Genomic DNA, 27,041 nt, shown 5'->3' with positions numbered 1-27,041 from the left:
GACTTGATATCGAGTAAACTAACACTACACTATTCTATAGTTGTTAAAACGCTATTTTTCCCACAAAGTAAATTTTTACGTCACCAGCCACAGAAAAGCGGCTGCTGAGTTCGAAACGTCGCTACCCCCTCTCCCCTTGCTACTGCACATGACACCACTTCTCGCCCCAGCTGCGCAGCCAATTATGACTCGCGACTCCTATTATTATGACTTTTAGATTCAAGTAGTTTTTTTATTAACCCTTGGAGTAACGCATTAAACTAAATTTACAAAATTAATTATTACAACTCTTCCTGCCTATTAACTAACACATATCCAAAACTTGTAACTTACCTAAGCTACAAAGGTATCTGCTCGCCATTTGCTCTGTATCGAAATTTATCGATCAACCACAAAATACAGAAAAAGTTTATGAAAACAATTTAATATTATTACTTTTTGGTGTGAAGTGTAGCTGTTCCGTTACACCCTCGACTGTTATAACTGCCGTTTGGTTTCTGTACAAGTTGTAAATAGCCTTTCTCTCCCTTCTTTTTACCCCTGCTACCTTCACAATTTCAAAGAAAGGATTCCAGCCAGCACTGTCAAAAGCTTTCTCTAAAACATAGGTTTCTCTAAACGTTTGTTTGCCTTTCCTTAACCTATCTTCTAAGAGTGCCAAAAGATCAGTATTGCCTAGCGTGTTCCTATTTTTCTCCGCAATCCAACATATCACCTACAAGGTCGGCTTCTATCAGTTTTCCGATTCTTCTGTAAAGAATTCGTGTTAGTGTTTTGGTTGGTTGGGTTGTTTGGAGGAAGAGACCAAACAGCAAGGTCATCGGTCTCATTGGATTAGGGAAGGACGGGGAAGGAAGTCGGCCGTGCCCTTTCAGAGGAACCATCCCGGCATTTGCCTGGAGCGATTCAGGGAAATCACGAAAAACCTAAATCAGGATGACCGGACGCGGGATTGAACCGTCTTCCTCGCGAATGCGAGTCCAGTGTGCTAATGTTAGTGTTTTGCACCCATGACTTACTAACCTGATAGGTCGGTAATTTTCACACCTGTCAGCACCCGCTTTCTTTGGAATTTAAATTATCATATTCTTCTTCAAGTCTGAGGGTATTTTGCCTGTCTCATACATCTTCCTCCCGAGATGAAAGAGTTTTGTCATGGGTGGCTATACCAAGGCTATCAGTAGTTCTACGGAGTGTCATCTAGTCCCGGGGCCTTGTTTCGGTTAAGGTCAATCTGTGCTCTGTCAATGATTTTCTAAAAATGTCGTTGTTATCCGTAATGTACGGAACGATGTTGTATGCAATTCATTTTCGGGTGTCTAGAACAACAATGAATGTAGCCAGCGAGGTCATGCATCAAATGAAATAATCTGAATCCATGACAGTGTCTGAATAAAGAAAGTGTCTACAATAAAAAAGTGTATACAAAAGAATGTAAATAATTTGCAATGTTAAAATGTAGCCACTCGTAGCGACAATAGTTCAATAGTTAGTTTGCTAATACTGCAATTGTTTATTGACATAATTTATGAACAATTTTGAATTATGAAATTAGAGCTGCAAGCAACTCCAAGAAGTGGTATTAACTCTGAATATGATTTGTATCCATACCACAAAACATTAGTACAGATAAAATACTGTACTTTGTTTTTACTTTTTTGAAATCCGACAATAACTGCTATTGTCAGTTAATGCAGGTCTTTCACAACTAATTCCTGAGCCAATATTGTGAAGCGAACTGCATGCAAGGAAACTTTGAAGCTCGTAAAAAACATCGGTGAAAGTGGTACATAAAGCTGCAGGCCTGCAGTTAATTAAGGCTTCCAAGAACGTCAACCAGGAAGTTTATTTCAACCGTCTATGTGAACAAATGTTGCCCTTTCTTCTACAAATCTGCTGTGTGGACTTCCGTCTTTCGAGACGACGACAGCCGTGTTCAGACGACTGCACGCATACGTTCGTTGTTTGATGAATATTGTTAGGGATCCCATCGCATCTCGACTTACCCGCTAAATTATTGGGTATTAAGCCCATGGAAAATGTCTTGGACTATTTGGAACAGTGGGTGACAACTGTAGAAACTTGTGTTCTCTTCCTAGCCGGACTGAGGCCATTGTAGAGGTGGGAGTCGGTGGTACTCAATCTTAGAGTGATGTATTCTGCGATGAGAGAATTCTTGCCCCGTGTTCTTATGAGAAGTGTGTTCAATGTCTCAACACACACCCATTACGGACTAAATTACAGCAGGTGTCGAACCATGCAGCATATCTGCAGCGACAATACATACTGCAGTGTGCAAAAAAGCATCAGCATCCCTTCATGTCCTACAAAAATATAAAAAACTCTTCCCTTTCGATCTGAAAAAGAAATTAGTACAAACGATTATACTCCCAATCATTGACTACAGCGATATTATCTTACAAGGCCTCTCTCAGGAAAATTCGCGATGTCTAGAACTGGTCATGAATGCCTGCGTCCGATACATCTGTGACGTTCGACTTTTTGATCACATTTCACCAGCATATGCAAATTTGTCCTGGCTGCGTGCAGACAAACGCAGAGATTTCCATACACTCTGTTTCATCTACTGCCGTATAAATGTACACTGTCCCTCATATTTCTCCTCGTCCTTAACGCTTATGTCGGAACAACATGACAGAAACATGCGTTCCCATCATAATAAAATCCTCTCAGTCATCTTCTCCAGGTCCTTTAGAGTAGCGGGAACCCGACTCTGGAATAACCTCCCTCGTTATGTTAGAGAACTTAAAAACATGTCCCGCTTCAAAAAACAGCTAATGACGTATCTACTTAAGCAACAGTAACCCTTCCTCTGTACATGAATGCACTTCACCTCACTACTTCCCTCTTTCCCCCTCCTTAAATCTCCCTTCCCCAAAACTCGCTATACTATTAAACATCTACTTTACACACCAAGATATTAATGTACATCTGCACAAATCTTCATTACTATTGCCAATTTTTCTCATGTTTATCATTATTATTTGATTTTTTTTACTGTTATTATTATTATTGCTTTTATCATAATCTGTATGTATAGCACCTGTTGTAAAAATACTGCCAGCATTTACTTTATTAGGTCTTAGTCATTACTCTTTATTCATATTGTCACTTGAGTAATGTAATTTTCTTATTTAAACTATTGTCATTATGTAACTCTGATGTGTGAAATGCTGCATGTGTGGAACACTGGTCCGATGTAAGAGAGGGCCTGATGGCCCTAATCTGATCAGGTTAAATAAATAAATAAAGTGAACCGATACGAAAAAATGTCTGGAACACGCTCGCCCTGCCATGTGACACTTCTGTCAGAGACAGTGCGCTCGTCTGCAGAACAGACTATTTCCAGAGATTCAAAGAGATTTATGTACACTGACGATACCAATAGTCATAGAAAGAAGATCATTGGATGAGATGGAACTGCAGTCTAGTAAAGCACTTGAGTGCCTGCACCAATACTAATCCTGTCCAGAAAATCAAATCCCGGTCTGCACTATTCACCTTCGCAAATGGCAGTCGGCAATAAGCCGATGATCTGATGTCGAGTTCTGGCTCACTATGCCAATCCAACTTGCTTCAGATTTACCGTAGCTTCAGTCGAGATGTTCCATAAATATTTTCATAGCACCATATAGAAGACCAGTGTTAGAAATCATAAGCTTTGGATGTTAACTAGCACAACTTGTGAAGCCAAGCCATTGGTTTTGTAAACAACGGCATCAACAATGTCCAAGAATCGTAGCCCAGTGAGGTATAAAATAACACATTCCAAGAAATTTGACTATGCTCCAAATGAAAGCCACAGATTTATGACAAGCTTACTACTATTAACTCTACCTGAGAACCTTTACTGCCTCGCTGGTATCGTTCTTCCACCAACTGCGAGGGACACGCCAACCAAAACATCTTGTTCCACACAACAAATGCTTCATGGTATGGAAGTATAGGCACAGTTTTATTAGACATTCTGCAGCTTTCAAGAAACAAGCTACTACCCGAACAGAGAGCCGGCTAAAATCTGGGGACAAATAATGGATTCCACAAACACTGGATACAAGAAGAGGTGAAAGACATGGAACTCTGTGACCCAGTTTTGAAATGCAGTTCATAGATGCAAAGAAATAATATACAGCTGGAATCATCATCACCATTTAGCGCCCTAAACCACGAATCATCACCATCATCATCATCGTCATCATCATTGACACTAGAAGAATTGGGTGTGAATATGGTAAAACACAGTTACAGACATGTCCTATTATCCAAATGTTCTCTGCAGAGAGTATGGGAAGAGCTAATATCAAGTTGTAAGGTACCCCTCATTTGCAGATAAGAGAGCATTTTACACTACTTGCAGTTTTGCTATTTCACATATGTGAAATCAATGTATCAGCGCTGTAGCACCTACGGAGTAAGGAGCGAGCGGTAGGTTCCCACGCTGGCAAGCAGAGATGGTTTGCCACCTGAGGCTTTCAGAGCCAGTGGACTGAAGTGCCGATGCAGAAATCGCTCGTGACGTTATCAAAAAGGTGTGTAGGGAAAGAACATCTATTCTGGAGCAAATCACGTAACTGTTATTAATAAATATTTGCTGACAAATGTTGTCTTTTGCCACTCAGACACTAGGAGGAGTTTATAGGTCGTAAATACTATTTTTCAGAAATTTTACAATTCCAGGAAACGTTGATATTAATAAATAAATGAATAACTCTGGTATAACAGAATATATACGATGCTATATGAAGTAGACCGATTGCATTCTCAAGTTACAGACTGGGCGACATAGTCAGCAGTCATGGATAGGATTGTTTCGATCTAGTCGTGCAGTAGACCATGGTCTTGTATCATTAATAGTTGGCTTATAATCAGTGTCAAGAAGTTCATTTCACGGCGTTTCTTAAATAAACTCACCATACTGGCATCCCATGTAAAAATTATCTGCACAAAAAAACTTCTCTCCGCCTCACTATGTAAAACATAGCAGTATTGCACTTTCAGGATCCGACGGCACTGCTATGGCTCTGCAAGGGGACATAGGGCTAGGCCCAAATTGAGAAGCGTATAGCGCGTGTGGCGCGGCGCAGCGCAGCGCGTGTTTTTGTAACTTCACAGGTTCAGAAGGTACCGCGCAAATTGCGACGTGACGCGACTGGGACGCGAAATGCACCTACGCCATGTCGCGAGCATCGGGGTTGCGGCTCAGTTTCTCGCGCCGCACGTCGCAGGTGTCTCGCTAGCACCGTGGGAAATTTGAGGTGGGGAGCGGAAAAGTAGTCCGGCCATATGCTCACATCGGCACGGCGCAAATGAGCAGTAGTGGTGTTGCCCATACGATAAATATTGCCTTACTCTGTACTAAATTTTATTGCCTTTGTGTAGTATTTCGTTTTTCGCCATTTAAACGCTCCAGCTTTTTTCGTTAATACATTATACTTTTCTGTTATTTATTTCTGTATAATTTTCTTTTGTTTTTCTTTTGTAAAGTAAAATGCATACTTCAGTAACTGGTGAGCCATTGGCCGCTGGTATTGTATCATATACCTCTGAGATGTTTTCAGATCGCAAGAAGGGACAGAGGGTAGAGAATAAGGAAGCAAGGAATATTATAAAAATCATGTGATTAAGAAGCAAGACAGGAAAATAAAACAAGGTTATCCTGTTTCTGCCTAGTATGCCGGCGTATCTGTACGATCTGTTACAAAAATTTGGAAAGGGATAATCTCCACAGGTGTGACCTCTTTGTGCTCCTGGTAAAAAGGTTCGAAGATCTGAAGTATAGAAGTCTCACTGTGATTGCTTGGATACGGATGTAATAATGTAATATGACACACTGTACTACATGCATGTGAACATCACATTTCCACTGTAAGCTAGAAACGGTCGGAAAGCAGTCATAAACAACAATGTTTTAATTTTTATACTGCTCAGATCAAGAGAAGGAATAAAATCCTTTGGTAAGTTTCCATTCCAGTCGCTCAGTGTTAAAAATACGATGGGTTACGGGGATTCCACCAAAATTCCAACAGAATTTTTTATCTATAGCGATATATCAGTACTTATACTTCCCTTTTTATTTATTTCACTCCAGTGACTCTAAAGTTTTAAGAGTTATCGTGACGGCGACCCTATTAAAACATTGTTTCTTGTGACTGCTTTCCGACCGTTTCTAGCTTACAGTGGAAATGTGATGTTCACATGTATGTAGTACAGTGTGTTGTATTGCATTATTACATCCATATCCAAGTAATATACTTCAGATCTTGGACGCTTTTTACCAGGAGCACAAAGGGATCATATCTGTGGAGATTATCCCTTTCCAAATTTTTGTAACAGATCATACAGATACGCCGGCATACTAGGCAGAAACAGCATAACCTTGTTTTACTTTCCTGCCTTGCTTCTTAATCACATGATTTTTATAATATTCCTTGCTTCCTTATTCACTACCCTCTGTCCATTCTTGCTATCTGAAAACATCGCAGAGGCATATGATACAATTCCAGCAACCAATGGCTCACCAGTTACTGAAGTATGCATTTTTCTTGACATAGGAAAAACAAAACAAAACTATACAGGTATAAATAACACAAAAGTATAAAGCACTAATGAAGAAAGCTGGAACGTTTAAATGGCGAAAAACGAAACACTACCCAAAGGCAATAAAATTTAGTTACAGTAAGGCAAAATTTATCGTATGGGCAATACTACCACCGTCATATGCGCCGAAGTGAGCATATGGCCGGGCTACTTTTCCGCGTCTTGCCTCAAATTTCCCACAGTGTTAGTGAGGCACGCGTGACGCAGGGCGCGAGAAACTGTGCCATAACCACAAGGCGAGGCGCAAATTGAGACGCGTGTAACACGTGTGACGTGACACGACACTACAGCGCGACACACACGCGCCGCACGAGTCTCGCGGGTGCAGCGCGTATTGCGACGCGTACGCCATACTTCGCACGCGCCGACTGGCGACGCTCTGCGCTGGCAGAACCGAAGCGCGCGCAACATATTTTCTTTCTCAAACGATTTTACAGAAACTATTCACTGAAAATATTTTATTTTTGCCTTACGTGTAGCGTTATATGTCAGCTTCATGGCGAACTGCCCATCATCTCGCTAATGGCCATTCTTATTGTGATGAAATCATTTTAGTAAGACACTACGCAAAACTCAAAAAGTTGGCAACGAAAATTAGGGGTCGCTACGATTTTGCGTTTGGTGCGTATTACACCATATGTTGCTGCGTATGAAATTTAGTTAACATGTTGAATTTTTCTTTAGACTTGGGAGGAGGTCTCTATCCGCCTCCAATCTCGAGAAAATGGAACCTTTGTAGCGCGCTCATTTCAGATCTCACGCCCGCGGGGATGAAATACTCGCAACATCTCTCATATCTCCTAAACCGCTCGAGACATCGAAACGAAAGTTTGGCGAATGATAGCACACAAGGAGGAGAGTATTTTGCCAATTCGTAAACACACGGAACTTTCTTATTTATGACGATATAACAATACTTATACTTCCCGTTTTATTTTTTTCACTCCAGTGGCTGTAATTTTTTAAGAATTATCGACAACTAGCGAAGCAAGAGTTTCCTAGTATGAAAATAAACATAAAATTTCTTCTCTTATTTTACTGCAAACCGACACTATGACGTTTCTCGTAAGCTATTGAGCTCTGTGATTGCCAATTACTTGTTTAATGAGGCACTCCGTTTCAGAATTCTGTCGCAATAGCTGCTGTGAGATGAGTTTGACAAATTACACTGTCACAAAGGAAGTACAGTTAAACCTGTCACCAAGAGAAATGTGTCCGTTACTCATAAATGGTGATGCTTCTTCGAATGAAAAAAGGTTAACCACTAACACAAAAATAGATGCCAATTCTGTTGGAATTTTGGTGTAATCCCCATAACCCGTCGTATTTTTAACACTGAGCGACTGGAATGGAAACTTACCAAAGGATTTTATTCCTTCTCCTGACCTGAGCAGCATTAAAATAATGACGAGCGTTCCTTCAGGCGAAATGATTGGCGCATGCCAGATACTGGTTACTCACCTACGGCTTGCCAAACTGACAATGTGTGACCGTGAATAAAATAGTTGTTATTGTGAAAAATAAACAATTGATCTGTCGGACAACACAATGATCAGTGTATTGTCAGCAGCGGAGGATAATGCGCGCAACACGAATGCAGAAGCTAGCCATGTGTGCCTTGTGAACTGGCGTTCGAAAAACATTGTCATGAAAGTAGATCTGCCTTTTTCAGCAGTAAATTTCCACAAATTAAATACATCTAATCAAGACAGTCTTTTAGGATATTGCTACTTTCGTAATAATACCGCCCATTTTCTTCATTTGTGTAGCCTGTTGAATAATTAGTTTATTGATGCTGATGATGTGCATGCAACAATTGAAATGCTTTTTCTCATCATGGCGAACCATTTAAAATATTGTTATTTGTGACTGCTTTTCGACTGTTTCTAGCATGTCGTTAAAATGTTATATTCACATGTGTGTAGGACCTTGTGTCGTATTACATTATTACATCCAAATCCATGTAATCACAGTGAGACTTCTATACTTCAGGTCTTGGACGTTTTTTCCAGGAGATTACCCCTTTCCAAGTTTTTCTAACAGATCGTACAGATACGCCAACATACTGTGCAGCGAGAAGATAACATTGGTTTACTTTCCTGCCTTTCTTCTTAATCACATGATTTTATAATATTCCTTGCTTCCTTATTCACTATCCTCTGTCCATGCTTGCGATCTGAAAACATCGCGGAGGCATGTGATACAATCCCAGCGGCCAATGGCTCGCCAGTTACTGAAGTATGCATTTTTCTTGACAGAAGAAAAACAAAACAAAACAAAACAATACAGATATAAATAACAGAAAAGTATAATCTATTAACGAAGAAAGCTGGAGCGTCTAATTGGCGAAAAACGAAACACTACTCAAAGGCAAGAAAATTTAGTGTACAGTAAGACAATATTTATCGTATGGGCAATAACCACTGCTGCCGGCCTGAGTGGCCGAGCGGTTCTAGGCGCTACAGTCTGGAGCCGAGCGACCACTACGGTCGCAGGTTCGAATCCTGCCTCGGGCATGGATGTGTGTGATGTCCTTAGGTCAGTTAGGTTTAATTAGTTCTAAGTTCTAGGCGACTGATGACCTCAGAAGTTAAGTCGCATAGTGCTCAGAGCCATTTGAACCAATAACCACTGCTCATATGCGCCGTGCCGATGTAAGCATATGGCCCGACTACTTTTGCGCTCCCCGCCTCAAATTTCCTACAGTGCTAGCGAGGCACGCGCGACGCGCGGCGCGAGAATCTGTGCCACAACCACAACGCCTCGCGACCTGTTGCAGGCGCGTCCCAGTCGCGTCGCGTCGCGTCGCAATTTGCACGAAGTGGACCTGTGATGTTACAAATACACGCGCTGCGTTGCGCCGCGTCTCAATTTGCGCCTAGCCCAACGCCGCGCGACGTGGCGCTGGCGCGTGTCGCGTCCGTCATTTTGCGTCGTAATTTTAACCAGTGAAGTTACAAAAATGCGTGCTGCGTTGCGTCGCGCCACACGCGCTATACGCGTCTCAATTTGCGCCTATCCTAAAACTACGAGAGTATCCCCAAATAACAAGTAGGAGGCTAAGTCAGTTCAAGAACGGACTGGCTTAATTACCGCAAATCTTGGGTGGGAAAGCGTTGCCACTTCTCACTGGCTAAACTGAGAGATATCAGGAGGTTTAGTTCGAGTGGGGGGTTCTTGCATTTGGAATCCTTGTCGGAAGACGACTTTATCGTAGATTACAGTGGATGCTTCTTGCATGTCCTCGAAATTTGTATAATTAGCCGTGGATGCGTTTTGAACTTGCCATCATGTGAGTGAAATACTACTGTAGAGAAATAACTTGCGACGGAAAAAAACTGTTTATTGCAAATTTATGGGCAAAATAGAAAGTGCAATTTCGATGAAAAATGCGACGAGAAAAGATGTGGAAAGTGAACAGAAACAGTTAGAAGTGATCGCAATGTGTAACATTAAAGCTTTGTGACTCAAGTAATGCAGAAAGTGTGTCACGTAAAGTGATAAGTTTGGCATATCAAAATACACAATTCGCGTCACGAGTACGAACATTTCGGGAGGGGAGAATAGCGAACGAGCGCCGAGAAGAGATCATAGCAGAAGACAGTAGGTAGTGATGTCCAGCGTGCCAAGGCAAGCGGCGTTACAGTAGGAAACAACGCGAAGCGACGGCATCGCGTGGATAGAAACTAAGCGCAGTGCAGCACAGCAGCAAAGAAGGGGTGTGCAAGGAGGCGCTCTAGCTGAGGTCTGGGCTTCGACGCACGGCGAAGCAGTGGAACATTGCTGCACTCAATAAAATATACAATTTTCTAAGTAAGTTAAAGTGATAGAATAGTGCTGTAAGTAGTTAATGTCATTTAGAAGGAGTAGGACAACTAAAAGTAAAATGAGCGAACCAGTTATTAGCGAGGTTATGGCTCAAGAGACTGCAGACTTGTCAGGGACGCATGATGAACTGTATTTCTGCTTGAAAAATTAAAAGAATGCCCTATGTTAGGTGAATGATATTGTAGGTAACGAGGGGAAGGAAGTCCTAATAAATACTTTAGATACCACAGAAAATGCTGCTGAATCAGATACTCAGACAGTGATTAAGGCATATAGCGACATAAAATGAACCTAACAAAATTAATTGTGGAGAGTTTAACATGTAAGCCATGTTTTCAGCTATGATGAATAAACTATAGGAAAGTGCTCAAGAAACTAAACAACTAAACCAAAACATGGAAACAACTACCAAAAATTAGAAGAAACTGCTAGGGAAACTAACAAGAAACTAGAAGAAAATAACCAAAAACTCAAAGCAACTAACAAGAGAATAGAGAAAGTGTTAGATATACTAAAGATCAGCTGATTAAAATTACAAAAGAAATGAACAAGAACACAGCTCATAGGTGGGATAAATGTATTAGGGCCAATAACCACAATTTCAAAGTTACAGATGAAAAAATTGGGAACATAATCAAGGAATAGCGGGCAGTGGCTCCAAAGTTTGAAGAAGGAGTCGCCACTGGGCAAGAAGCTGTATAAATAACAGTAAATTTACTAAAGAATTAGCCGGCCGCGGTGGTCTAGCGGTTCTAGGCGCTCAGTCCGGAACCGCGCGACTGCTACGGTCGGAGGTTCGAATCCTGCCTCGGGCATGGATGTGTGTGATGTCCTTAGGTTAGTTAGGTTTAAGTAGTTCTAAGTTCTAGGGGACTGATGACCACAGATGTTAAGTTCCATAGTGCTCAGAGCCATTTGAACCATTTGAACTAAAGAATTACAACAGAATGTTAAAATTTTAGATCACAGTTTTGGTAAGGAGATCGACAAATGTAATGTGTAGATCTCCAACGTTTAAATAAAAAAGTAGACGAAACAGAGGGAGCTTCATCTAGTGGAATATCTTCAATAGAAACAAATACTACAGAATTATTCACAAATGCAGCTAGTATTCAGAAATAGGTCAGTGATTTTACTAACACAGGCATGATATCTTTGCTGAAAGGGTTGAAAGAAATTAGACTTAAAATTACAAACTATTGTTGCCGTACAGTAAATCATAGTGGAAAAAATACAAATGAAGTCCACTGTTTCAAAGTTTGTACTTTACAAAATTTTTCGGCAAAAGGGGAACTCAATCCTAATGTTTTGTGTAACAAATCCAAGATCTATTGCCAGAAAAATGTGATGAGAGGAGTAGATGGGATGTGTTACAAGTAGACTGGAAGGAGATGCTCTGTCATGGGGAATAAGAGCTGGCGAATCACGTCAGACGTATGACCAATTTATTAAAAAATTCTTAGAGTAGTACTGCTCTAACAGTACTGAATGCAATGTTAGAAATACCATCTTCCAGGGGGGAAATTTCTTAGCATTGGGTGTGACAGCTATAAAGATTATTTTCAAAGTTTCTGCGAGAAGAACTTGTATTCAGATAACCCACTTAGTCAGGAAGACCTTATTGTTGTAGTATTGGTCAAGCTACCAGTGAATATTCAGGAAAAATTAATAGGGATATCTAAAAAGAAAACAGAAGATATTTTACAAGTTTTCGACTAGCTGGATGCAATTTGAAAGGGGGAAATGTCCAGTAATGGCTGGAGAGGAGTAATTTGGAGACTGACAGTTAATGGTAATTGGAGGGAACAAAACAGAAACCATAACGAGCAGAAGGAACATAACAGAAATCAGAAAGGGGAGGCGAGGAGAGGCATGGCAGTGGGTTCAACAAACATGGTAGAGGAGGCTGGAAGCAAGTGGTAATAACAATCACAATAAAAGGCGATTTCAAGAACAAAATGAAAGACGCAATGATGACAGGACTGGAAGAAACCACAAAAGGGGAGACTAAGGAAGAGAAGACTAGAAAGGAGTTTGTGTGAGGTCCAAACACTAGCCCAGTTAAGTGGTGGACCATTGACAATGAAGAGGTTGACAGGCAAAGTCCTGGGGAAATTAGAGAAGTTTTTTTTTTTTTTTGAAGACAATGAAATAGACAATAAAGAGGAATACCAACCAGTTGTAGATGTGGAAACTGATGGAACTGAAGTAATTAAAATTGTTAATACAGGTAGCGTGTTATGTGCTTTAGCAGACTAAATAAGCTATGACCAAACAGCTATGACCAATTGCCAGTAAAGGGGTGCAGTAGGAGCAAAAAGTCAGAAAATAAAGAATCAACCGTTATTAGTTGTAAATGTTCAAGGAATTTTATTGGAGGTTGGTGAGATGGTGGTCCCAAATCTTTGTATCGGACTCATAACAGGGACAGATTTGTTGCTGCACCACACAGCAGTTATGAATTTAGTTAGTATCTAGTATCACCTCAACGGTAAACGGTATGCAGAGAGAAATTGAATTTGGTAACATGGCTAGTCCCTGTGTAGGTTCTTTAAATGACCTACACATATTAATAAATAATCGCGCCATATCCATATGGCAAAGATAGCATAGGAATGTACGATTAGGTCCGTGCTGACAGAAAACTGAAAATCGAAGAAAACAAATAGCACGTATTTTATGTACCTCACTTTTTTTTCACCGATCTCGGTGTCTTACAGTCTTCTGAGTAGGTGTGAAAATGACACATGTAATTGAATCTCAGTGTTTTGTTAAGGAAAAGTTCTAATATGCAGAAGTAACAAGTTTTCATTCTGCTACTGTGTTGTCTCTTGATTTCCTTTTCCCGATGCGACAAGAGCTTGCATTTTTAAATGGCAACATTCGGAGACAAAAGATATTTACGAAGAGAAAACAGCCGCTGCAGCCACGTAGGCATTGTTGTACATCAATGGGGAGAAAAGGTAAATTACCAAGCTGCTCACCAAAACTACGAGGTTAACATTTACCTAATGTTTTGGACTGCATCTATACCTGCACACATTTATGGGCAGAAAATTGTGATGCAGTTTACTGGTAATTACTGCATATATCTCTCTCCAAACCAATATATCGCAAAGGGAATGTACAGGATATGTACTACCTAAAAGTACAGGGTTATTTCAAATGATTGAAGCGATTTCACAGCTCTACAATAACTTTATTATTTGAGATATTTTCACAATGCTTTGCACACACATACAAAAACTCAAAAAGCTTTTTTAGACATTCACAAATGTTCGATATGTGCCCCTTTAGTGATTCGGCAGACATCAAGCCGATAATCAAGTTCCTTCCACACTTGGCGCAGCATGTCCCCATCAATGAGTTCGAAAGCATCGTTGATGCGAGCTCGCAGTTCTGGCACGTTTCTTGGTAGAGGAGGTTTAAACACTGAATCTTTCACATAACCCCACAGAAAGAAATCGCATGGGGTTAAGTCGGGAGAGCGTGGAGGCCATGACATGAATTGCTGATCATGATCTCCACCACGACCGATCCATCGGTTTTCCAATCTCCTGTTTAAGAAATGCCGAACATCATGATGGAAGTGCGGTGGAGCACCATCCTGTTGAAAGATGAAGTCGGCGCTGTCGGTCTCCAGTTGTGGCATGAGCCAATTTTCCAACATGTCCAGATACATGTGTCCTGTAACGTTTTTTTTGCAGAAGAAAAAGGGGCCGTAAACTTTAAACCGTGAGATTGCACAAAACACGTTAACTTTTGGTGAACTGCGAATTTGCTGCACGAATGCGTGAGGATTCTCTACCGCCCAGATTCGCACATTGTGTCTGTTCACTTCACCATTAAGAAAAAATGTTGCTTCATCACTGAAAACAAGTTTTGCACTGAACGCATCCTCTTCATGAGCTGTTGCAACCGCGCCGAAAATTCAAAGCGTTTGACTTTGTCATCGGGTGTCAGGGCTTGTAGCAATTGTAAACGGTAAGGCTTCTGCTTTAGCCTTTTCCATAAGATTTTCCAAACCGTCGGCTGTGGTACGTTTAGCTCCCTGCTTGCTTTATTCGTCGACTTCCGCGGGCTACGCGTGAAACTTGCCCGCACGCGTTCAACCGTTTCTTCGCACACTGCAGGCCGATCAGTTGATTCCCCCTTACAGAGGCATCCAGAAGCTTTAAACTGCGCATACCATCGCTGAATGGAGTTAGCAGTTGGTGGATCTTTGTTGAACTTCGTCCTGAACTGTCGTTGCACTGTTATGACTGACTGATGTGAGTGCATTTCAAGCACATCATACGCTTTCTCGGCTCCTGTCGCCATTTTGTCTCACTGCGCTCTCGAGCGCTCTGGCGGCAGAAACCTGAAGTGCGGCTTGAGCCGAACAAAACTTTATGAGTTTTTCTACGTATCTGTAGTGTGTCGTGACCATATGTCAATGAATGGAGCTACAGTGAATTTATGAAATCGCTTCAATCATTTGCAATAGCCCTGTAATGTGTGGATGCGTTCAGTGGAAAGTAGATAAAGAGGAAAGTATTCCACAGGGAAAAGAAAATCAGAAGCAGAGTGAAATTGGTTCAGGGAAAGTAAATGAAATGACGTATAAAGTAAAGAATATCAATGTTATTGATAGAGATGGGAAAAGAGAGCTATATAATGTGTTGTTAAAATGAAAAGAAGTATTTTCTGATAGACCAGGCTTAATGAAGGGAGAATCTTATAAATTTAAGGTCAAGCCAAATAAAACTTTTAAGGCGAAAGCACATGTAACATATGTGTAAAAAAACTAGGCCATTGATAGAGAAATACAGAGGACGTTGTCTTTACAGATTGGAGAGAGATCAACCAATCATTACTGTAGCCCACTAGTTTAAGTTACCAAAAATGATGGCTCAGTTAAAGTCACATTGGACGCTAGGGTACCCAATAAGATAACAGAATCTAAGATCTAAGAACTTTAGAGGAATTGTTGCAGAATAGCTAGTAAGTTATCTAGTCTGTACTTGGTCATGGACAGAACGATGTCAGAAGGAACTTGATAATATTGAGCGGGCTCTCTGTAAAGATGGAATACTGTTTCACTAAGGCTAGATAAAGAGTTTTGTGTATCTGCTAACAGTTCCGATTTTGGAATTGGAGCACATCTATTCCAAGTAATTCAGACTGAGAATGGTGCAGAACAGAGATCAGTTAGTGTTGCTAGGAGAATGTTAACAAAGTCTGAACATAACTATACAGTTACTGAAACAGGACCATTAGCAGTTTTGTAGGGCTTGAAAAAGTTCCAGTGCTATTTGATAGGGAAACATATACAGATCACAAGGCACTGTCTTTTATTAAGAATTGCAAACTGACACATGGTAGACACACCAGATGGGCCATTGCTCTTCAGGAATTCTTATTTGATATACATTTCGTCCTGGCAAGGAAAGTGTGGTGGCAGAAACATTGTTACAGTTGGCATTAGGAATGGAACAAGGGGAGCAGAGTGAATCAGATCAGGGAGAAATACGTTTGTTTTACATGACAGATGTAAAGCACGAAAGAGAGGATCCAAAAATCTTGAGAAACATCAAAAAGGAAGATCTGATTTTGGCTATGGTAGAGAAAACGTGGGAAGACAATCAGGAGCCCAGAATTAAGGAACACCATTTGGTGGAAAAAGGGACTGCAGAACTAATTTGGTGTGGGAAGACTGGAAGTTATATTTACCTGCACATATCATGGAGAAGTACATATGGTATATATATTGGACCCAAAAAGTGTGCATAAAAGTTGAAAGAAACTTGTATTTTTACAGTATGGTAAAGAGGGCTAAGAAAATCTTAGAAAGATGTGGAAAGTATCATAAAACGAAAAACCAACAACCAGCAGTAAAGGACAAATGTTTTGCATTATACCAAAAGAGATTCAAAACTGTGAGAATTTCAGACCTGAAGCCAACGGGCTCGCCGCAGTGGTGTCACCAGTTCCCGTCAGATCACCGGAATTAAGCGCTGTCGGTCTTGGCTAGCACCTGGCTGTGTCACTGACCTGCTCTGTCGAGTGATGTTGGCAAGCAGGGCACTCTCAGCCCTTGTGAGGTCAGTTGAGGAGCTTCTTGATCGAGAAGTAGCGGCTCCGGTCACAAAAACTGACAACGGCCGGGAGAGCGATGTGCTGACCACATGCCACTCTAATCCATATCCAATGACGCCTGTCGGCCGTTGATGGCACGGCGGTCGGTCGGTGCCGTTGGGTCTTCCGAGGCCTGTTCGTATGGAGTTTATTTTTCCTTTTCAGGCCGTTCTTACCAGAACGAATTTTAATTCTGAAATTAATTGGCAGACATTAAAAAATTCATAATAAGATGACTTCTAAAAAGATCTTAGAACTTTGTTGGTTGTAAAATTCTTTTGCCATATTCTGAAAGACTCGATCTCAAGAACACTGCTCATATTAGTGACATACTAAACCGTACAGAATATAAGGTAGAATTCGGGGAGAGATTTTGGAAGATTTGACAAGATGATGGACTCTCTCCATTACATTCAAACTACGTATCAGAAAAAGTTATCAAAAGGTTCCGAAAACTAAAATCGGAGCTTCAATTTGACGAACCAACAAAATTAGGAAGAACCAACATTACGGTAGACTACGTAGCTTTTGCAGACAACCTAGTGACTCTACGTTAGAACAATAAAACAACTCAAAAACAAAAACAAAAAAAAATATTTAAAGAAACAGTAGAAACTGTAGGTCTCAAAATGTCATTTAAAACAACAAAATTCTAAAAACTAAATATGGGAAAATCGTGAGACTTTTCTCAGTTCAAATATATAGGTGAAACCATACAGGAGATTGACCTGTAAAAGATTGGTTACCAAATTCTTTTCCACATAATGGAAACAGCCTTCAGACTTACAAAATACTTCTCTAACAAAGATGTATTTCAAAATTTACAAAATTCAACCACTACAACATAGTCATCAAGTGAGAGTATTGGACTGAAAGACTCATTTTAAACATAAAAAGAAACACTGAAGAAATCCAATAGAGATAACGAAAAGTTAACTGGAAAATTTTAGCACTGAAGTAGGAATATACAGTATAAGAGCAAATATATAAATTGAGAAGTGTAGTAAAATATTCCCCCCCCCCCCCCCCATGAACCATGGACCTTGCCGTTGGTGGGGAGGCTTGCATGCCTCAGCGATACAGATGGCCGTACCGTAAGTGCAACCACAACGGAGGTGTATCTGTTGAGAGGCCAGACAAACATGTGGTTCCTGAAGGGGGGCAGCAGCCTTTTCAGTAGTTGCAGGGGCAACAGTCTGGATGATTGACTGATCTGGCCTTGTGACATTAACCAAAACGGCCTTGCTGTGCTGGTACCGCAAACGGCTGAAAGCAAGGGGAAACTACAGCCGTAATTTTTCCCGAGGACATGCAGATTTACTGTATGATTAAATGATGATGGCGTCCTCTTGGGTAAAATATTCCGGAGGTAAAATAGTCCCCCATTCCGATCTCCGGGCGGGGACCATACAAGAGGACGTCGTTATCAGGAGAAAGAAAACTGGCATTCTACGGATCGGAGCGTGGAATGTCAGATCCCTTAATCGGGCAGGTAGGTTAGAAAATTTAAAAAGGGAAATGGATAGGTTAAAGTTAGATATAGTGGGAATTAGTGAAGTTCGGTAGCAGGAGGAAGAAGACTTTTGGTCAGGTGATTACAGGGTTATAAATACAAAATCAAATAGGGGTAATGCAGGAGTAGGTTTAATAATGAATAAAAAAAATAGGAATGCGGATTAGCTACTACAAACAGCATAGTGAACGCATTATTGTGGCCAAGATAGACACAAAGCCCATGCCTACTACAGTAGTACAAGTTTATATGCCAACTAGCTCTGCAGATGATGAAGAAATTGATGAAATGTATGACGAGATAAAAGAAATTATTCAGGTAGTGAAGGGGGACGAAAATTTAATAGTCATGGGTGACTGGAATTCGTCAGTAGGAAATGGGAGAAAAGGAAACATAGTAGGTGAATATGGATTGGGGGGAAGAAATGAAAGAGGAAGCCGCCTGGTAGAATTTTGCACAGAGCATAACTTAATCATAGCTAACACTTGGTTCAAGAATCATAAAAGAAGGTTGTATACCTGGAAGAATCCTGGAGATACTAAAAGGTATCAGATAGATTATATAATGGTAAGAAAGAGATTTAGGAACCAGGTTTTAAATTGTAAGACATTTCCAGGGTCAGATGTAGATTCTGACCACAATCTATTGGTTATGAACTGCAGATTGAAACTGAAGAAACTGCAAAAAGGTGGGAATTTAAGGAGGTGGGACCTGGATAAACTGAAAGAACCAGAGGTTGTAGAGAGTTTCAGGGAGAGCATAAGGGAACAATTGACAGGAATGGGGGAAAGAAATACAGTAGAAGAAGATTGGGTAGCTCTGAGGGATGAAGTAGTGAAGGCAGCAGAGGATCAAGTAGGTAAAAAGACGAGGGCTAATAGAAATCCTTGGGTAACAGAAGAAATATTGAATTTAATTGATGAAAGGAGAAAATATAAAAATGCAGTAAATGAAGCAGGCAAAAAGGAATACAAACGTCTCAAAAATGAGATCGACAGGAAGTGCAAAATGGCTAAGCAAGGATGGCTAGAGGACAAATGTAAGGATGTAGAGGCTTGTCTCACTAGGGGTAAGATAGATACTGCCCACAGGAAAATAAAAGAGACCTTTGGAGAGAAGAGAACCACTCGTATGAATATCAAGAGCTCAGATGGCAACCCAGTTCTAAGCAAAGAAGGGAAGGCAGAAAGGTGGAAGGAGTATATAGAGGGTTTATACAAGGGCGATGTTCTTGAGGACAATATTATGGAAATGGAAGAGGATGTAGATGAAGATGAAATGGGAGATAAGATACTGCGTGAAGAGTTTGACAGAGCACTGAAAGACCTGAGTCGAAACAAGGCCCCGGGAGTAGACAACATTCCATTAGAACTACTGATGGCCTTGGGAGAGCCAGTCATGACAAAACTCTACCATCTGGTGAGCAAGATGTATGAGACAGGCGAAATACCCACAGACTTCAAGAAGAATATAATAATTCCAATCCCAAAGAAAGCAGGCGTTGACTGATGTGAAAATTACCGAACTATCAGTTTAATAAGTCACAGCTGCAAAATACTAACGCGAATTCTTTACAGACGAATGGAAAAACTGGTAGAAGCGGACCTCGGGGAAGATCAGTTTGGATTCCGTAGAAATGTTGGAACACGTGAGGCAATACTGATCCTGCGACTTATCTTAGAAGAGAGATTAAGGAAAGGCAAACCTACGTTTCTAGCATTTGTAGACTTAGAGAAAGCTTTTGACAACGTTAACTGGAATACTCTCTTTCAAATTCTGAAGGTGGCAGGGGTAAAATACAGGGAGCGAAAGGCTATTTACAATTTGTACAGAAACCAGATGGCAGTTATAAGAGTCGAGGGGCATGAAAGGGAAGCAGTGGTTGGGAAAGGAGTGAGACAGGGTTGTAGCCTCTCCCCGATGTTATTCAATCTGTATATTGAGCAAGCAGTGAAGGAAACAAAAGAAAAATTCGGAGTAGGCATTAAAATCCATGGAGAAGAAATAAAAACTTTGAGGTTCGCCGATGACATTGTAATTCTGTCAGAGACAGCAAAGGACTTGGAAGAGCAGTTGAATGGAATGGACAGTGTCCTGAAAGGAGGATATAAGATGAACATCAACAAAAGCAAAACGAGGATAATGGAATGTAGTCAAATTAAATCGGGTGATGCTGAGGGGATTAGATTAGGAAATGAGACACTTAAAGTAGTAAAGGAGTTTTGCTATTTAGGGAGCAAAATAACTGATGATGGTCGAAGTAGAGAGGATATAAAATATAGACTCGCAATGGCAAGGAAATCGTTTCTGAAGAAGAGAAATTCGTTAACATCGAGTATAGATTTAAGTGTCAGGAAGTCGTTTCTGAAAGTATTTGTATGGAGTGTAGCCATGTATGGAAGTGAAACATGGACAATAACCAGTTTGGACAAGAAGAGAATAGATGCTTTAGAAATGTGGTGCTACAGAAGAATGCTGAAGATAAGGTGGGTAGATTACGTAACTAATGAGGAGGTATTGAATAGGATTGTGGAGAAGAGAAGTTTGTGGCACAACTTGACTAGAAGAAGGGATCGGTTGGTAGGACATGTTTTGAGGCATCAAGGGATCACAAATTTAGCATTGGAGGGCAGCGTGGAGGGTAAAAATCGTAGAGGGAGACCAAGAGATGAATACACTAAGCAGATTCAGAAGGATGTAGGCTGCAGTAGGTACTGGGAGATGAAGAAGCTTGCACAGGATAGAGTAGCATGGAGAGCTGCATCAAACCAGTCTCAGGACTGAAGACCACAACAGCAACAACAAACAACAGTAAAATATAGTAAGATATGGAAAAACGCATCTTAATATTCTATTGACATATTAAAAGAATGTATACAACCACATTACCTATGAAGGCTATGAAAGTCTACAAAAGACGCAGTAATGCTTAATGGAAACAATGAAATGGATCGATGCAGTAAAATAAATTCTGAAGCAAGCAAGAAGAACAATCAATACTAGTCAGAAACATTTTTAGGCTAAAAATTCACGCCCGGTACATTGACCTGGCATAAAAGCCCAACGTGGCCGGAATAGGTTTGTCTGACGAGCGGAAAAGAGCCCATTCTGAGAAAACGACAGTTATATGACCACAAAGGATAGCTAAAACAAAAATCTGATAATGTCTTTTGTTGTAATTTTCGTGTGTTAGTAATATTTGTATTAAGATAAAGATGCATTATATTATAAACAGAATCGTTTATATGCCGTGCAAATAATATCCATGCCGATTTCCAGGGTCTTGGAGAAGGAGCAAAATCAGACGCAGATGAAACCCATCAACAGCAAAGACGAGACTCGCATTTTATTCACCAAGTACCAACGCTACAATGATGTGAGTATCGCCAAAGTTAAGAATACATTGGATGGTCCCATACGACAGCCAAACGATGAAAATACCAAATGTATTACAAACTGGAAACCCCAAACTGGGGAAACCCTTTGATATTTCTTTTGTTTTCTTGGAACTGCTACGGGATCCTACGTGCCTTTTACCGAAACTACATTGTTTCTGGTTTTGTAAGTTTGAATCACAAATAAATATTATGAGATTTCACAGAGCGAGGCGTCTGAGATGATTATTTTCAGCATCGTTGTAGTATGGCTAACACTTCAGCATAGTTACAATGGTTTCCAATCTACAGTTCATCGTCACAGCAAGGCACCGATTCCTGTGTGGAGATATTTCCACGTAGTTTACGTTGCCACGTCATGTTAGAGAGTAAAACAGCTTTATGTGCACGTGACATTGATAATGACACTGAATATGCTGAAACTGAGAGTCAGTCCAACAACTCTCATTAGAAGCGCCATAATAGCTGATGTGTGATCGTGGTTGAATGTGGTGGTCATTATCATACAGAAACATTATGTCTACTGTGGTAAGATGAGATCATTTCCAACAATTCCACTTCGAGACTATAATCAATAATCAATCATTTCTGGTGCATTGTTTTGATACTAAGGATGATTGCTTCTTCTCAAGTGTCATGGAATACTCACCTCATAAAGATGTGTCATCATTCAAGGCTCATGTTGCGTGAGGTGCGTCAGACATAATAGCAATGCCAGTCATTCTTCGCCTATTTGGAAGTTGGGATGAATTACTCGCTGAATTTCTCTTGAACGGTAATGCTTGTGTTTCCCATGAGATGCCGAGATCGTTACGAACTAAGCGAAAGAATCCGGATCGTCCTCACACACGTGGTGTATGCCATTCGTTGTCAGTTACGATGCACGTACCTGGTCGACCCAGTCGCCGCTCGCTATTCATACTGGTTCAGTCTCTATCCAAATCTACCAAGTGAGGTAGCACAGTGTTTAGCACACTGGGGTCACATTCTGGAGGACGACAGTTCAAATCCCCGTTCGGTCAGCCTGAATTAGGTTTTCCGTGATTTCTCTAAATCACTTAACGCAAATGCTGGGATGGTTCCTTTTAAAGGACACCACCGAGTCCCTTCCCCACTCTCCCTTGATTGTACCTTCCGCTGCGTCAGTAATCACCTCGATGTCGACGGGACGTTAAACTCTAATCTTCCTTATTTCTACCCGAAATCTATGCATCAGACCCGAGCCTCACCCTCTAACCTGAATTAAACTACACTCTCTAGCATTCTGAATCACAGAGAGGTGCTCCTTAGGTGCATCCAACTGAACACATTTCGTATTCCTACATTGGAATGTAGGGACTCAGGGACTCAGCGACAATCCAGCGTATAGAACGCGACTCCGATTCGATATGGAGGAGTGTAACACGCATGTAAAAGTCAGTTCCCTGTCTCTAAGTTTTTAACCGTCGATGTAACAACAGCTGGAAAAGAATAAAATCAGATAGAATGAAATCTGATCCTCATTTAGAGTACCCGTTTGATTTAAACTTTTCTCGTGTCCACTGCAACTCCTTACCCGAATATACTGATTCAAATCCTGGCGAACAATTGGAAAATAGATTATTTCTGTAATATAACAGATATGCAGACTACTCGAATGAAAATATTATAATACTAATTGTAATGAAAGGATTTTTATCATAGTTAGCGATTTGACGCGTGTTGTCACAGTGCATTCCGTACATACATATGCATCCATGTTGATTTTGCAAGTTTTCTAATGTCACCTACCAATGATTTATTAGGTTACTGCTTCGGACCTATTGTATTCATACCAACAATGCGACAAAATGTATCTCAACAACTTTACTCCTAGGTGCAAAGAGTGGTACCCTTCCATCACTCTTGCAAAATCCCAGGAGATAATTATAGGAAAAATCACCCTACAGACCTTTAACTTACAATGCACAACTGTCTAATCCACGCAACTGAAACATTAAAATATCATGGACTAAAACTCCATTAAAAACTTCACCTACGAACCATCAAAAAGAAAGCCCACAGTAAATCAAAACTACTCGTGGAAACCAGCTGGGCGCGGAGATTAAATCACACAACCATCACCTTCACTTATAAGACCATCTGCTTCATCCTTACATGTTCCAGTGTAATAAGTGAACAAGAGTAGGGAAAAAATGAAATGATCGTATGGCATTGCCGACCGGGAGGCCCATCCGGGGAAGTTCGGCCGCCGAGTGTGAGTTTTATTACAGTCAACCCCACATTGGGCAACTCGCGTGCCGGTGATGAGGATGAAATGATGATGAGGACAACACAACACCCTGTCCACGAGCGGAGAAAATCTCCAACCAGGCTGCGAATCGAACCCGGGCCCGCTGGACGGTAGGCAAGCACGTAACCACTCAGCTAAGCAGACGGACAAGACTAGGGAATCTCCCCATAACCTGCTCTGTGTCAATGTTCTAAGTTAAATATTGAATCTCTATTCGGTGAGTCATAGTGCGAGCACGTGACACTGTTGATGGCAATCCGCCCGTCCAGTGTGAGACGCTTATCCTGTCTGACCTCTTAGTACTACTTGAAAGGGATAGTCTAACAACTTTGTGGTGCACTGTATGATGGCAATATGTTTCACCATCTTCCTGTCATTGAGTAAATAGTCATCCATAATTTCACAACAATACACTATAGAAGCACTCATCACAGGTTGCTGTACGCTACAAATATGCACTTTATAAGTCGTAACAGGTCATAGGGAGGCAACGGCACAGCATCTGTACTTTACCATCTGTACTCCACAGGAGACACCAGTATGGCATTCCCCGGATGTCCCTAAGGCGACTAAGTATGAAATGCGTAACATTCTCACTTCGCTTTTACAGATTCGGAAGTACTTGTCGCAGTTGGAATCAAGCTATCCCCGTACAGTGACTGTGCAGAGAATCGGAAACACATCCGAGGGTCGCCCTCTGGATATCATCCAGATATCCTCTGGAGGGGGCGGCACGAGGCCAGTCATCCTGATCGACGCGGGCATCCACGCCAGGGAATGGATCGCACCAGCTGCCGCCCTCTACGTCATCAACCAGCTGGTCGAGAACGCAACGGCGAGTTCGCTCACAGACAGCGTCGACTGGCACATCATCCCTGTGCTCAATCCTGATGGCTACGAGTACTCTCTCACAAAGGTAATGAATACTTGGATATCTCAGAATCTACCGTAAGACTGTTACCTATCTAGATACTATATTCCTGTTTGATTATTTACTTGTTGAGTTACTCAACGTCAAGGCCATTATAAGCTGTCTTCCATCTGAGCAAACACCTATCATAAAATGATCAGATAAATGTTTTTACCACCTTCATTTTTTGATCTGAAACCTATGTCTCAGTACCCTTTTGACCACAGGAATCATCGACGTACAGTCTAACATTCTGCATGGTGTTTGTTTGTTCTAAGTCGTGTCTCCCTACCACTTTCGCGCAACAACGCTCTGAGCGTGTTTTTTTACGGAATTGACTACTTTGAACCTGGGACCTGTTGCTGGTAAGGAGACGCCAGACCACACATGACTTGTAGAGTTCAGAAGAGTTCAGTGAGACTAGTGATGATATAATCAATTACTTAATGATTTCAGCGTCAGCTCCACTGCACTCCCTGTAAAAGAATCTTAATACTAACTAAATTTAGTGGAAGGGGTTCAAGGCTTTCCTATTTTTAGTTAGCTGGTAATATAACGTCGAAAAAGCAGTTACGTTTACCACTGGAATTTTTATTCTACTCACAAAACATTGTTTATAAATTGTACTGTTGATAAAGGGAATTATTTTAATACAAGATGATAAAAACCAACTGCGTTCAACAAAAATGTGAACGAACATTCCCTGAATGGGTTTCCAAGTTCTACAATGGATTGAAGGATGACCTACGCCATATCACATCTATACTCTAGGTTTAAATTAAGTTTAATAAAAGAGAAAACTATCAAAAATGGTCTACAGTGACCCTCACGTATCTTTAATTACCTATTTAACTTGTCATAAATTACAGTGGCGGATATGGCTTCTCAATAATTATATAACAGAAAAATCATCCGGTGTCAGATTTTAACTTTAAGTAGCAAATGTGAATACCACGAAATTTAATTGACGATCGACACTAGTATTACGCAAAAAGGGGATGTAACAGAAGAGACTTCTGCAGTTCTGAGTGAAGCCTTATGTGTTCTTATTCGGCATTGCGTGCGTTCAATACCTTGTCGGTGGTTAGGCAGCATCAGCGGCGGCGGGCAGCGCAGCTCCACACACCTCACCGTCTCGGTAGCAACCCTCTCGAACTTCTCCTTACTACAATTTACCGAAGTTGGTTCAAGAAAAAGGTATCTGGCTGTGTTTTCAACTGACCAATCAGCGTCTCAATGTTAACCTTAAGCTCTACCTACAAAAATTCTGTCTATCCAATGAGAAACGTTATACTTTTAGTGGTGGGGCAATGTTTCTTAATGTTTGCTACATAACAGAGATGCGTATAGTCTCACGCTAAGACTTGCAGCTGGTGTGGCCCTTTTAGTGTTATCGTAAGATCTATAGTGTTCTTCTGGAGGGCTCTATCTTTTAACATGGGCTGGGCGGTGGACCTCCCGGCGATCGGCCGGCGATGTGGGTGTCCTCCCGTATCGTAGGGCCTTCTAGCCTACACGGCTCTGCTCTCGGCCTCTGTTCACGTTTCTCCCCTCGGAACTGCGTCTGTTTCACGGTGGGAAGGTATTACATGCATTTAGGCATTCTTGTGTTAGTCTGTGGTATTCCATTTGCTCACTTGTTGATCATATTACTTTGGTTAATTTAATGCCAGGATTTATTCGGAGCTATGTGACATACTGCCGGATTTGCTATCATGTCAGGGTTTCATGGAAGGTGTTGGATTTGCCTGACACCTTACAACAGTTCCCTTTGTAATGGAGGAAAAGTAAGCCAGCATCGACGTACAACACAGCTCCATCACGGTAATGGTACACATAACACACTCTACTACTGCACTATATGCAAAATTAGTTTTCCTCCTTTTACAGGATTGATTGATGGTGTTTCTGAAGGATCAAAGGTATCGGACTTTGTTTCCTGACAAAACATTGTATTAAAAAGAGCGAGCGAACCAATAAACAGAACTGATTAATCGTGATGGTGTTTCTGAAGGATCAAAGTTATCAGACTTCTTTTCCTGACAAAACATTGTATTAAAAGGAGAGACCGAACCAATAAACAGAATTCGAATCTAAATTCCTCATGTAATAATAACAGTATGTGAACAAATAAACGAAAAAAACGCCAGGCAAAATCGGACACATAATTCAAAGAAATTGTTAATAACTTATTTGTGACATATTCCTGAGATCATAATGCCACGCCAACGCGAATTGATACCCCAGATTTTATTAGCGATGGCTCGCTGTATTCTGCAACGACGTATGGGAGGCATTGCTTATGCCCCCCCCCCACCCCCCTCAGCATAGCAGCGCCTTCACGCTGAGGTCAGCGTAGTGTCCAACTAGCAAGAGCTCCGCTCCAGT

General features: G+C 41.1%; 1 protein-coding gene across 1 annotated transcript in view; it reads left to right on the top strand.

Annotated features, from left to right (window-relative positions):
• LOC126260392 (carboxypeptidase B-like) overlaps window positions 1-27,041 on the top strand; it is a 131,779-nt gene that overhangs the window by 2,846 nt on the left and 101,892 nt on the right. Inside the window, exons 2-3 of the mRNA XM_049957720.1 lie at window positions 21,356-21,461; window positions 24,363-24,659. Of these exons, the coding sequence (XP_049813677.1) occupies window positions 21,356-21,461; window positions 24,363-24,659 (403 nt within the window). The remainder of the gene's footprint in view (window positions 1-21,355; window positions 21,462-24,362; window positions 24,660-27,041) is intronic.

The sequence above is a fragment of the Schistocerca nitens genome, chromosome 5 (genome assembly GCF_023898315.1).
Source record: "Schistocerca nitens isolate TAMUIC-IGC-003100 chromosome 5, iqSchNite1.1, whole genome shotgun sequence".
NCBI lineage: Eukaryota > Metazoa > Arthropoda > Insecta > Orthoptera > Acrididae > Schistocerca > Schistocerca nitens.
Note: the sequence above shows the minus strand (reverse complement) of the source record. Positions and strands in the feature narration are given on the sequence as shown.